Source organism: Martes martes (genome assembly GCF_963455335.1).
Source record: "Martes martes genome assembly, chromosome: 11".
In the NCBI taxonomy this organism is placed as follows: domain Eukaryota; kingdom Metazoa; phylum Chordata; class Mammalia; order Carnivora; family Mustelidae; genus Martes; species Martes martes.
In genome coordinates, this window is record NC_137899.1 from 100,705,690 (window position 1) to 100,720,463 (window position 14,774).

General features: G+C 38.2%; 1 protein-coding gene across 1 annotated transcript in view; it reads left to right on the forward strand.

Moving 5' to 3' along the window:
* Positions 1-14,774, forward strand: part of CNTNAP2 (contactin associated protein 2) — a gene marked incomplete at both ends in the record, with an annotated part of 1,866,690 nt that overhangs the window by 1,595,688 nt on the left and 256,228 nt on the right. The window contains 1 exon segment of the mRNA XM_080819035.1: positions 8,437-8,564. Within this exon segment, the coding sequence (XP_080675161.1) occupies positions 8,437-8,564 (128 nt within the window).

Here is a 14,774-nt window from a genome sequence, read left to right on the forward strand (position 1 = left end):
AGTCAAAAGCAACTGTGCCATTTTATGATGCCACCAGCAATGCATGATTATTCTAGCTTCTTCCAATCCTCATAAAAACTTGTTATTGCCTATTTATATTATTATAGCTACTCTGGTAAGAGGGATATGTCATCTCAGTCTAGTTTTAATGGCATTTTTCTCTGGCGATAATGCTAAGCACCATCTTGTGCCTTTATGTCCCATTTCTATGCCTCTTTGTAAGCTAAAACTTTATAGCTAAAACTTTGACTTTCCTGGATTCTTTCAGAAATTTCTAGCTTTGGTGATGCTGTGATGGAAATGCATAAAGCTCACTGACTAATTCTGGTAGTGGTTATTGTTTTTAAGTAGACAAGTAGTTCTAAAACTTCACAAAGGAGAAATTCTTCTCTGCTAAAATTATAGCACAAATTCATAGCATGGTAACTTTTATAACATTCAGTGGAAATCAAGTTCACAATTGCAAAAGTTTGGATGTCTGTTTTTCTTCGGGTCTCTCTCTATATATATATATTTTTTCCACTAAGCTAAGGGCAAGGCCAAACTGCCTAGAGGCTTGTTTGCTTTCTCAGTAGGTTAAGAACAGAAAGCAAGAGAAGAACAGACAGAATTCTTCAGGAAAATAGTACTGAAGCAAAATAACAGTAAGGCCAGCTTAGAGAAGGAAAATCCATAGAATCAAGTTTTACTATAATAACAAAGCTGATAGAAATGTTATGCAAGAGTCTTGAGTTCAGGGCCTATTTGAAATGGATGATAGAATTTTTCTAATGTACAAGCACAGTAACAGATGTAATTAGATTATGCTGACATGATAAATAGTTACTGAATATCTCCCTGAATTAGATTGACCTCCATCTGTAAAGATCATAACTTTCAATGAAGGCTTGTTTTGCTTGCTAAATAATTTTCATACAGGTGCTAAGACAGCAGTCTTATAAGTGTGTTCTTAGGTCCCTTTCCAGATCTCAGTTTATGTCTTTTCACCTACATGTCTTTTTTGAAAGTGTGTTGTGCTTCCTAAGACAGCAGAATATACATTCTTTTGAGATGCACATGAGACTTTCTCCAGAAGAGCTCACCTGTAAGGTCACAAATCAGGCCTCAAGGAATACAAAAAGATTGAAATCATCCATGCACCTTTTCTGACCACAAAACTATGAAACTAGACGTCAACCACAAGAAGAAATTTGGAAAGACCATGAACACATAGAGTTTAAACTACATGCTACTAAACTATGAATAGGTCAACCAGGAAATAAAAGAAGAAATAAAAAATACATGGAAAGAAGAGAAGATGAAAACACAATAGCCCAAAACCTTTGGAATGCTGCAAAAGTGGTCCTGAGAGGAAAGTATACAGCAATACAGGCCTATCTCAAGAAGCAAGAAAATTTTCAAATAAACAATGTAACCGTACACATAAAGAAGCTAGAAAAAGAACAACAAATGAAGCCTAAAGCCAGCAGAATGAAGGAAATGATAAAGATTAGAGCAGAAACAAATGATATAGAAACTTAAAACAAAAACAAAAACAAAACAATAGAATAGATCAATGAAACCAGGAACTCGTTCTTTGAAAAAATCAATTAAATTGATAAGTCTCTATCCAGAATTTTCAAAAAGAGAGAGAGAGAGAGAGAGAAGGATAGAGAGAGAGAGAGAGGACCCAAGTAAAATCACAAATGAGAGAGGAGAAATAACAGCCAACACCACAGAAATACAATTATAAGAGAATATTATGAAAAACTATATGCCAACAAATTGGACAACCTGGAGGAAATGGATCAATTCCTAGAAACATGTAAACTACCAAAGCTGAAAGAGGAAGAAATAGAAAACTTGAACAGACCAATAACCAGCAAAGAAATTGAATCAGTAATCAAAACTCTCACATCAAACGAAAGTCCGGTGTCAGATGGCTTCACGGGGGAATTCTACCAAATATTTAATGAAGAGTTTATACCTATTCTTCTCAAACTATTCCAAAAAATAGAAAAGGAAGGAAAACTTCCAAATTCATTCTATGAGAACAGCATTACCCTGATACCAAAACTAGATAAAGACTCCACTAAAAAAGAGAACTACAGGTCAAGCCCTGACAAAGATGGATGCAGAAATTCCTAATAAAACACTAGCAAACCAAATCCAACCATACATTAAAAAAAAATCATTCACTAAAATCAAGTGGGATTTACTCCTGGGCCGCAGGGGTGGTTCGGTATTTGCAAATCAATCAATGTGATATACCACATTAATAAAAGAAAGGATAAGAACCATATGACCATTTCAATAGATGCAGAAAAGGCATTTGATAAAGTACAACATCCATGCATGATAAAAACCCTGAACAAAGTAAGTTTAGAGGGAACATAACCTCAGCATCACAAAGATCGTATGTGAAAAACCCAAATATCATCCTCAATGGGGAAAAACTGAGAGCTTTTACTCTGTGGTCAGGGAAAAGACAAGGATGTCCCCTCTCACCACTTTTATTCAACGTAGTACTGGAAGTCCTAGCCACAGCAATCAGACAACAAAAAGAAATAAAAGGGCTTCAAATTGGTAAGGAAGAATTAAAACTTTCACTGTATGCAGATGATGTGACACTCTATATAGAAAACCCAAAGACTCCACCCAAAAACTTCCAGAACTGATAAATGAATTCAGTAAAGTTGCAGGATACAAAATCAACATTCCAAAATCTGTTGCATTTTTATACACCAAAATGAAGCAGCAGAAAGAAATTAAGGAGTCAATCCCATTTATAGTTGCACCAAAAACAGTAAGATACTTAGGAATAAACCTAACCAGAGAGGTGAAAGACCTGTGCTCTGACACCGTAAAACACTGATGAAAGAAACTGAAGACAACACACAAGGAAAAACATCCCATTCTCACAGACTGTAAGAAAAAATATTGTTAAAACATCTCTCCTACCCAAAGCAATCTACAAATTTAATGCAATTCATATCAAAATACCACCAGCATTTTTTACAGAGCTAGAACAAACAATCATAAAATTTGTGTGGAACCACAGAAGACTCTGAATAGCCAAAGCAGCCTTAAATCAGAAAAGCCAGGCTGGAGGCATCACAGCTCTGGACTTCAATGTATATTACAAAGCTGTAATGATCAAAACAGTATGGTATTGGCACAAAAATAGACGCAGAGATCAATAGAACAGAATAGGAAACCCAGAAATGAACCCACACCTATATGGTCAATTAATCTTTGACAAAAGTGGCAAGAAAATGCAATGAGAAAAAGACAGTCTCTTCAACAAATGGTATTGGGAAAACTGCACAGCTACACACAATAGAATGAAACTGGACCACTTCCTTATACCATACACAAAAATAAACTAAATGTGAGACCTGAAACCTTCAAAATCCTAGAGGAGAACACAGGCAGTAACCTCTTTGATATCAGCCATAGCAACTTCTTTCTAGATATGTCTCTCCTGAGGCAAGGGAAACAAAAGCAAAAATAAACTATTGAGATTTCATCAAAATAAAAGGCTTCTGCATAGTGAAGGAAACAATCAACAAAACTAAAACTCAGCCTATGGAATGGGAGGGCAAATGACATATCTGCTAAAGGATTGGTATCCAAAATATATAAAGAACTTATAAAACTCAACACCCCAAGAATGAATAATCCAATTAAAAAATGGGCAGAAGACATGGATAGACGTTTTCCCAAAGAAGACATGCAGATGACCGACAGACATGAAAAAATGCTCAACATCACTGATCATCGGGGACATACAAACCAAAACTACAATGAGGTATCACCTAACACCTGTCACAATGGCTAAAATCAACAACACAAGAAACCACAGGTGTTGGTGAGGATATGGAAAAAGAGGAACTCTCTTGCTCTGTTGCTGGGAATGCAAGCTGGTGCCACCACTCTGGAAAACAGTATCAAAAAGTTAAATATATGGATAAAGAAGATGTGGTATATATATCTACAGTGGAATATTATGCAGCCATCAAAAAAATGAAATTTTGCCATTTGCAATGATGTGGATGGATCTAGAGGGTATTATGCTAAGCGAAATAAGTCAATCAGAGAAAAACAATTATCATATGATCTGACTGATATCTGGAATTTGAGAAACAAGACAGAGGATCATAGGAGAAGAGAGGAAAAAATGAAACAAGATGAAACCAGAGAAGGAGACAAACTTTAAGAGACTCTTATCTCAGGAAACAAACTAAGGGTTGCTGGAGTGGAGGGGGAGTGGGAGGGAGGGGCTGGCTGGGTGATGGACATTGGGGAGGGTATGTGCTATGGTGAGTGCTGTGAATTGTGTAAGAATGATGATTCATAGACCTGTGCCCCTAAAACAAACAATGCATTATATGTTAATAAAATAAATAAATTTTAAAAAGTTAAAAAAAAAAGTTAAATATAGAACTGCCCTACAATCCAGCAATTGCACTATGAGCTATTTATCCAAAGAATACAAGAACACTAATTCAAAGGGATACATGTACCCTATTTATAGCAGCATTATCTATAATAGCCAAATTATGGAAACATCCCAAGTGTCCATCAACTGATGAATGGATAAAGAAGTGATATATATTTATATATAAAGACATAAACATATCTTTATATATAAATATATATCACTTCTTTATATATATTTATATATATAATGCAGATGTTATATATATAAATTTATATATAAATTTATATATAAATATATATAAATAATAAATATAAATAAATATGATATATACTTATATATTTATAATATATAAATTATATAAATATAAATATAAATAAACATAAATATATAAAAATATATTTTATATATAAAAATATAAATATATATAAATATAATATAAATATAAATGTATATAATACAAATATATATATAAATATAAGATTTCACTATATATATCTTTCACTAAATATATATATTTTACTATATATATCTTTATTTATATATAATATATAATTATAAATATAAATATATATATAAATATAAATCCATATTTATATATGTAGAATACATTTATATATATTTATATATAAATAAAGATACATATATATGTATATATATAGTGAAATCTTATTTAGCCATAAGAAAGAATGAAATCTTCCCATTTGGAAAGAAATGGATGAAGCCAGATTGTATAATGCTAAGCAAAATAATTATTCTCAGTCAGAGAAACACAAATACCATATGATTTCATTTATATGTGGAATTTAAGAAACAATACAAGCAAAGGGAAAAAATAAGAGGGAGAGAGAGGGAAAGAGAAAGACAAAGCAAGATACAGACTCTTAATTATAGAGAAAAAACTCATGGTTACCACAGAGGAAGAGAGGGATAGGACAATGGGTGAGCTAGGTGACAGGGATTAAAGAGTGCACTTATTGCAATGAGCACAGGGCAATGTCTAGAACTGTTGACTCACTATATTGTACACCTAAAACTAATATAACATAGTATGTTAACTAAGTGGAATTTAAATAAAAACTTTTAAAAAGACAGGAAAGTGGGCTGTGCTATAAAGTCACATCAGAAACTCTGTGCTAGTCACACCACTTCATTGCCATCTCTGAATTTGTTTTCACAACCTATTTGTTTCTAGCAGAGTTCACTGTCTTGTGATTTTCACACACAGCTGTTTGTGACTTTAAAATCTCTGGAGTCCTATTTAGATCTCTGCTCGAAAATGATTGGGGGGGGGCTGTATCTATTTTTCTCATCTGATCATTTTTTTTCCTTTTGTCTTGGCTTGGTAAGGAGTATTTGAGTGTTACAACTATTTGCTGATCTGAAGCCTTTGGTAAACTCCAATATGCCATTAAAAACAGCAATTAATTTGAGATAGTTCTAGACCTCTCTTTTAGGGTGTAGATGAAGTAGGGGATGCATGAGAATAAAACATTATGGTTCTCTTTGAACTCGCAACTTAAAAATAACCTCAACATTTCAGGAGATCTAATTGTATCTAAAAGGAACTCTCCATTTATGATATTATTACAAAGATTTAAAAGTTGTGTCTCTAAGTTGTTAACCTGTGTAGATGTGTAAATTCTTAAAAGGTTACACACATCCAGTGTCATCAAGAAGATCACATAATGATTGGGATAGTCCCAAATATCTGTTTTCAAGTTGCTCTTACATTAGCACAAATTTTGTTATAAAGTGGTCACTTTCTCACTCATCATAAATGAACGAACAGTAGCAAGTATTGGCATGGATGTTGAGCGTCCTGATGCATGACTGCTTGCCATATAGTGAAGTCAATCAAAACATTAATTATTAACAAAGTTTAAATTATTTCTCACTGTTCAGTTAAATAATTTTAGCTGAAATGTTTCTTTCCCCAGCTCAGAGATATTCCCCTGTCTCTTCCCTAACCCCACATTCAACTATGGGGATGAGTTACCAGACAGTCCACCATGATAGTCAGTGGAATATTGGCTCAATAAATTCCCAAAGGAAAAATGGACCCTGATGATCAGGAGCAGGAGTTGGCCGATTTCTTCTATAAAGGGCCAGATAGGAAATATTTTAGGCTTCAAGGGCCATATGGTCTCTGTCACAACTACTCAACTTTCCCATTATAATGTAAAGCACCATAGACCATATGCTGAAAAAAAAAAGGTTACATTTCAATAAAACTTTATTTATGGACACTCACTTTGAATTTCATGTAATTTTCACATGACACAAAATATTCTCCTCTGGATTTTTTCCAGTTCCTTAATATGCAAAGATCATTCTTGGCTCATAGGCCATAAGAGAACAGGCAATGAGATGAATAGTTGTTAGCACTTAGTTCAGACTCCTGATCTAGAATCATGTAATTCTAAGTGATAATGAACTTGTGGAGAATATCAGCCTGAAATTCCACAGGAACACACATCATTCCTAGGAGGTTGTCAGACTCCAGTGTGTCATTAAAAAGTGTTTTCACTTGTTGTTGCTTTAAGAAACACTACGTATCGGGTTTAATGGCAGACTTTTTTTTTCCTCTCTAGAAGTTCCAATAAAAGAAGTTGGGTTTGCAAAATATTGCACAAGGTATTTGAGGCCAGGTCATCAGTAGATACAATGTCAATAAGAATCATGATCTTAGTTCTCAGTTGATAAACAAATTTTTAAAAAAGAAACATTATTTTGGAAGCTCAAGGGCAATGAAAATACTAAAGGAGTGTAAAAATACACTTGTTTGAGGCCCGCTGGCTGAATTCTGACTCCTTCCTGGGTTTTCCGTGGATCCTGACCCATGAGGGAGTGTGTGTTCGCTGACATTTGAGAAGATTGGAAGGATAAGTAACTATTCCTAACAGCATAGCATTTTAAAGGCAAGCTTCCAAGTTGGTTCCCCTCAATTTTCTGAACTATTTGCCAAAAGATGTGAAAGACAAATCTTTAACCTGATTGTTGAATGGCCTCTCACAATCTGCTATCATCCAAAGTCAGTTTTTGTATGTACAATTTCAAAATTGTTATTTATATTCACACTGCACAGTGCCAAAAAAAAAAAATCATACAAAAGGGTAAATTTGTGGAATGACTTTATAACGATTTGTGCCTCCCATTCATCCAGCCCCAAATGAGGGGTTTTCTCAACCACAGCAGCACAAAAAAAAGGATGAGGGGACAGGGATCTCTGGTTAAGGTGAAGTCTGTCCTGCACCATATGTCATGTTGGGCTCATCTCCTAGATTTCTATGCTCCCCTTCCTTTCTTTAGGGTGGGTACAGGGTAGAGTTAGGAGACCTGAAACATGATAAGTATAGAATAAGCAGGAAAATGAATCCAAGAGAAAAACCAGACCAGGCTTGAATCTTCACTCTTCATTCTAGATGGAAATAGACACTTGGTGAGCCCCTGCTCTATGTTGAAAACTTCACATAAACTCTTTCAGTTGTTGAAATAAACAAGAAAAGAGGAAGGAAAAAAAAAGTCCCTTATTTAGCTGATGCACAGCAAGGAAGAAAGCCAACTGCTTTGAAGCAATTGAGGAGACAAAGGGGTTTTTTAATAGAGTTTTGTTTCATATGTTATCCAAGAGATCAGGTTGACTTCGTTGAACTTTTGATTTCCTGACAACAGCAAACACATTGCGTGCTCAAGCGTTTGGCGTGTGTTTTTCATGCAGTGTGGGAGTCTGCTCCCACTCTAGAATAGGATACAACCTATTAGTTGGGACTGTCTGGAAATCAGGATGTCAGTTCCGTTTTCCAGAGAGCAATGATGCCACGGCTGCTCCTGGGTAGTACATCCTGAGACCACCTGATGGAAGAGAGAACAACTCTTTGACTGTGGTTCTACTTAGTGAGCCTCTGAGCATATATCGGAATGTGGTCACTTACCAGACAATTGAAACAATTATCGGAAAAGAGACGTTTCTGATTTAGCCTCCTCATCCTTTTCTGTTTTTCCCTGTGATTCAGGAGGAAGGACGCTGGCTTCTTATCCTACAAAGACCACCTGCCAGTAAGCCAGGTGGTAGTTGGAGATACCGACCGGCAAGGCTCAGAAGCCAAACTGAGCGTGGGCCCCCTGCGCTGCCAAGGAGACAGTAAGTTTGCCCAGAAGCTGTGGCTTGCACTTTCTTATCAGTTTGAAATAGCGTTTCCCAGAAAATCAGAGGATGACAGGAAACAGACTTGCTCTGCTATAACTCCTAAAGAAACATACCATGCAATGAGAACAGAGCCAAATGGAGAGCTGGATAGACCTTAATACATACAGGAGGGCGACAGCCATCAAGTCTCCAGGACAGGAACCTAGATTTGGGCATAAAACATGGATATCCATCTTCCTTGAATATTCATATGTAACAAGTTTGACTACCTAAGTTTATGGTGATATAAATAGCCATGCTAATAGCAGACAAGTGGCAGTCAACAGCTGTGATACCACTGAGTGCTGCTGTTAATGCCATTAGCATGACTATTTATATCACCATAAACTGAGTTATGGTGATATAAATAGTAGCATTATGGCTTAATGTATCATTGTAAACTTGGATTATGGTCATATAAAGTTTGACATTATTGCTATCAAATTTCATCATCATCAGAGCTCCACGGTCCCCTGTAAGCCAAGGATTGTTTCTGTAACTCCGTCTTGCTTTCGGGTTTCGGCACCACAGAGAGGAATTTGGGGCTGCTAGCTTGGACTGTGGGAGGTCAGGGAGTTAGAACGATGATCCCGCCTAATTAAGGGCACCATTAGGATTTTATGTTGTTTGATACCCTTCAATGTGCTTTATGTGCAGTCGGAGGGAAACGGTGTCGGGTTGCTATGGGGATTCTACAGTGAGCATCCTGGGTATCATTTCCCCTCTTCTTGTCTGTGCACATGATTTGGGCAACTCCCTTGGGAGTTCTGTGCTTTTTGTGATTCTGTGCTAGGCACCGGGAGACCTAGATTGTGTTCCTTGAATAACTGACTTTCTGGGAGACCTCAGGCAAGCCCCTCCGCTTTCTCGGCCGTGGTAATGAGAATACCACCTGCGTCCCAACTCCTCCTGGGGAGGCCATAAAGATTTTAGTGCCTGGATCTGGATTCCTCCTAGCAAAGCATTCTGTGCAATGGAATATTATTACCACGTCCATAAATCAAGGGAGAATGAGACCTGCTCGATGTAATAAATTATTGCATCGACTCCAAGAGGTGTCCTAAGGAATGTAATGGTGCATGCTTCAGTGTTTACTACTCAGTAAATTGGGGCTGTTGGCAATTAAACAAGGCAATGTTCCTGATACAAAAGAGAGATGGAGTTTGTGCTGATTTTTCTTTTCTTAGTTAGAGAAAATGAAAATGCTACCTTGAAAATTGAGGCTCGTCAAAGTGCTTTATCATGCGTTTATTGAACAATAATACTTTATTCGTCCACCCAGACTCAGTAGGACTATGCAATAAGAAATTTGATTTCAACTGCTTAAGAAGAAGATATTGACATAAAATAATAATAAGTATGCATTTTCTAAAATATTTTGTGTGATGGATGTGTGATAGGATTGCTCTCAAAATAGGCAGATTCTCATGTGCTGTCTGATGAAAATCAGTTTCATTATGTCATAATTATTCATTAATATATAAATGTAAAATATTTCTCACTCACTAATTCGAATTCTGGAGTTAGCTATGAATTAAAGAAAAGATGCCCCATGAAGTAATTGATTAATTTGGGACAGTTATAAAAATCGCACTTCTGCAAACTTTTGTTACCACTCTTCAAGAGAAGATTCCAGCCACATTAAATAGTATATGTACAAGTGTATTAACAGCTTATCACTAATCTTGGCTTGTTTCCCTTAATCAATTTATCAGTATTCAAGAAGAATTTATTACTTATCTGCTATTTGTCTGGCACTTTACTAGATACTCTTGAGATATAAGAAAAAGACATTAAACTCCATTTTGAGAAATGCACAGGAAAAAGTATTGGAGAACAAAATGTTTTATAATAAAAGATTAGATTTTGCAAGATGAAATTAGTGCTACTGATGCCCAAGAAAAGAGTGTGAAATAGTGTATTTCTGGCAGACTTTATATTTCAAAAGAGAAAATAGGAGAAGTTTAGCGCTCAATGTTTATTTGCATTTCTTTTCCAAGGCTGTTGTTCTTAGAGACATGTTTAGGACCCATTGATGAGACAAAGAGCTGTCTTATTTGTTGGCACTGTGTGAGCTCAGTGTCTTTGCAGTACTGAAGCTTTAGAGAGACTCTTAATCCATATTTTGCCTGATACTACGTGAACCAAAAGCATAGTCAATATTTAATTGCAATTATATGAAACACTTGTGTCAGAGAGAGAAAGAGAGAGAGAGAGAAATCTTCCCTGTTTGCAGGCATCTGAGAACATCATAACTTGTACCTGAATTGCCAAGTAGCAGTTTTGGTGCCCACCTTCCCTTTAAGTATGTTCGAATGGGGGCATAGTAATGAGAAAGGGTTCCACATCCTGTCAATTTACAGTTTTTAACATGTTTGATTTCCTCCGATATTTACAGCCCCCCAAAAGGTGGGGAAGGTAAAATATTAGCCCTTCTGTTTACAAATGAACAAACTATTTCTTTTAAAATGTCATTTACACTACAAATTTCTGTATACCCTTGCAAACCTCTGGGGGGCTCCAGGAGGAAAGACAGAGAAGATCATATAAACGGTTTTCTCTGTGCAAGGTCAAGGTTGTTTCCCTGAGTTGGTTGATGATTTCATTAAGTCATTAAAAAAAATAGCCATTTAGGTCTTATCCCAACCACCCATGTCCAGCTACCAATATAGCACGAATGTTTCGGGGATTAAATTCCAATTGTTATAATTTAAAAAGTGGCATAGTAGCCTTAGCCTGTTGTTTATAGAGATTAACTGACTTTGTATCATTTACTGAAGGCTGTACAAAGCTACAGTTCCAAAAAGCAAATCCGTTGTTGGAAAATGTCTTTATTCGAGGAGTCTAGCAATGACAGCTTGGAAGACTGTGTCTTGAATTAGGTCCCTATTCTATCCCCCAGTCTTGGAGAACGAAACAATTTTTGGAGGCTCTGACCAACCGTTTCAGTGGTTTCAGTTGATTTCATCGTGCCTGCTGAGTTTCATTTTTACTGTGACTCATCTGAACTCATAGACCCATATAATCCAAATGCTAAAGAAAATCAGTGAGTTCCACTGGGCTCTGCTGCATTTCGCTTATAGTGCTGAAAATGCTTATGCTTCTAGAGTTTAGTGTTCTGAGGCTTTGGTGGTGGTGGTGTTGGTGGTTGATTTTTTTTTTTTTTTAAGACACCTTCAAATGAAAACCTCAAATCTAAATAAAACTGAAAGTATGACTAGTGATGGGTGCTTAAACTAAGATAAAAAGTGTGGTGAAGTTACAAATTCCCCTCTTAAATCAGGCACCCTCACCAAAGAAGAAACAAAAGAACTATTTAGAGGATCAGCCACTGGTAGGTAGAAGCGGTTTTCAAATGTAAATGAATCATCCTTCTTGCAGTGAGTTGCTAACCTTCTGTCGAATCCATACAAAAATAAAATATTTCAGATTTGGGAGGTAGAAATCTTGTTTGTAGTATATATAGTGAATATAATTAATTATAGAAATAAAGTGTGTGCTAGATAATTGCCTTATTCTCAGCTTTATGAGCTAAAGATTTCCCATATCTTCTCTAGGGATTCAGGGACTTAAAAAAATTAATTAGCAGCAAGTTTGCTACAAAAGCAAGTGTTTTCAATACATGTGGGTAGAGACCATTCGCAGAAGTGTGTTACTCCAGACTTCTTCCCTGTCCATGCCAGAAACCCACTGTGGCTGTGAGGTAGGCCAGCCAGGTACTGGGCTCAAACGGGATGTTTCAAATCCAAATCCAGCTTCTCAGAGGTGATCCCGAGAGGCCAAGAAGGAAAGATGAGGAAAAAAGCAACAAATCCAGTGCAGGAACACAGGAGGGCGGAGACAAAGCTGGGGGTGAAGGAAATGAGCCAGTGATGGAGTTTCATCCAAACCAGTGTGGACATCAGTTCTCTGCAAATGTAATCGTATGTGTGGACAAGGTCAAGGTTGTGTGGGCAAGGTCAAGGTTGTGCATGCTCTCTTTACTGTGAGTCTCTCACAAGCCACAGCCCTAACCAGCCATTCGCTCACCAAGAAAGACAAGGCAATGACTATACCCGCACCTTGTTTCTCCACAGGTAAGACATTTCCAACAGTAATACAAGTGAGTACATTCCCCACAGGGTGTGCCCAGCGCACACACGGGTCACACCACCTCCCTGTGAGCATCGCTGTGAGACACCCTCCGTGCACAGAGGAGGACCGTACAAGGAGAGAGGGGCGGCCGCTCACCTGGGTTCAGAATGCCGTCCCGATTATGGAAAGGAAGCCACTACTTGAGCTCCAGAGAGGAGGAGAGAGTTTGCTCATCCCCTTGCTTTGCTGCTCTCAGCCTGGAAGAGATGAGGAAGGCAAAGAGCACGTTGTACACCAGGCACTTTGTATTCATCTCTTTCTTGACTCTCCCAACATCCTGGATGAGGTGGCATCTTTGACTCGAGCGTACCAGTGAGAAAACACAACCAGATTTATGGGGTGGTTTGCCAGTAAATTTCAGACCTGGAGCCAGAAGGTTTGCGTGGTGCTAGAGCTGATCCCCGAGTGGATAATTTGATCGTTCTCAGAAGGTGCTCCCCATCCTTTCCCCTTCCCCATGTCTTCCCACAAAATGTAGCTAAGTGTAGTGGCTTCAAGGACCGCTGCAAGCAAGAGCACAGAGTCAGAGGACCCTCCGAGATCAAACAGTGTGGTGGACCCTGCATGGTACAGACCAGCGAACCTGGGTCTAGGGAGGTTAAGTGACCGGCCCAGGGTCTCCCAGCGGGTGTATGGCAGAGCACGTTGAGACAGTTTAGCATAAGCTTTCATCTTTAGTAATTCCCTGTGGCCAAGACTAATGTTGAGTTCAGAGAGGGAGCTTTGACCTGGAACGCTGACCTCGGGTCCCTGCCTCCCAACAGCCGAGCAGTGTCATAACGTGGGACCAGCACTCTTAACTCTCCCCCCGCTGTGAGATCGACCGTCTGGAAAACCTGATCGAAAACCCACAGGCATGGGAATGAAGGGGTCAGTGGCAGAAAGTTGGTAACTTCTGTGTTTCGTTTTGTTTTGTTTTTACTTCTGCCTTAGGTAGTTTTCTCGTTGACAGTAGAAGGCAGGAAAATAATCGAGAATGATGTGTAGAAATGATGAACCTCTATTTTTTTTCCTTAATGTCCCAACCTCCGCCACTGTTGCCATGGGCTGCTACCAGCTGAGAAGGAGGAGTAGCTCTAGGAACAAGCAGAAATAGTGAAATGTTCAGGATCAAAAAGTAGGCTGATTCCCATTAAAGGACTGGAGCCCTCTGGGCTCTGGGCGGATCTGAGAGCAGCTGCAATTACAAAGGCAGCAGAGGGGAAAAGAAGGAAGGCTTGGCTTTGGTCTTCTGGACTCCAGAGTGACTTTAAACAATTACAAGAGGACAAGTCCCCCAGAAGAATCAGCTCTTTGATGCTCTTGGGCCGTTCAACTTTAGCCACAGAGTCAGTTCGAAAATGGGAAGTGAAGTTAGTTACAGTTTAGGGAAAAAAAGTATTTCTGTTTTACAGTAGATATGGTATTTGTGTGTGTGTGTGTGGGGGGGGGGGTGACTGCTTTTCCTACCTGTCCTTTCAAATAGTGCTCACGTTTGGAGGAATCATCACATCCCACAGAGGAGATTTGTTTGAGTCCTGCTGTATCTTTGTCTCTATCCCTTCCCTAAACTTGGCACTCTGCAGAAGTGAAAGGACCCCAAATAGAGGAGGAACTTTGTTCTGTCCATTTAATCTCCATGATTGTTCTTTTGATGGACTTTCCTGGTGATCTCTCTAAGCCATTTGCGGAAGAGAGTTAGACTTGTTCTGGTTATCTGAAATTATGTCTGCAATCCTGACACTAAGGGCTTGGAATTAGCGTGGATTTCACGGTCCCCTAACAAGGCTGCCTTCACTTTGGATGTGGGCCACAAGTCTGGGGGTTCCAGGCCACCCTGCTCTTCCGACCAACTGACTATAAATTTGGGGCTTCCCACTATCCCCTCAGGATCAGTAATGTACGAGAATGACTCACAGAACTCAGGAAAACCCTATATTTAAGATTAAAATTTTATCATAAAGGTTACAGGTCAAGAGTAGCTGAATGGGATGATACACACTGTGAAGTTGGAGGGTCTCAGATGAGAAGCTCTCCTGTCCTCTCCTTGTG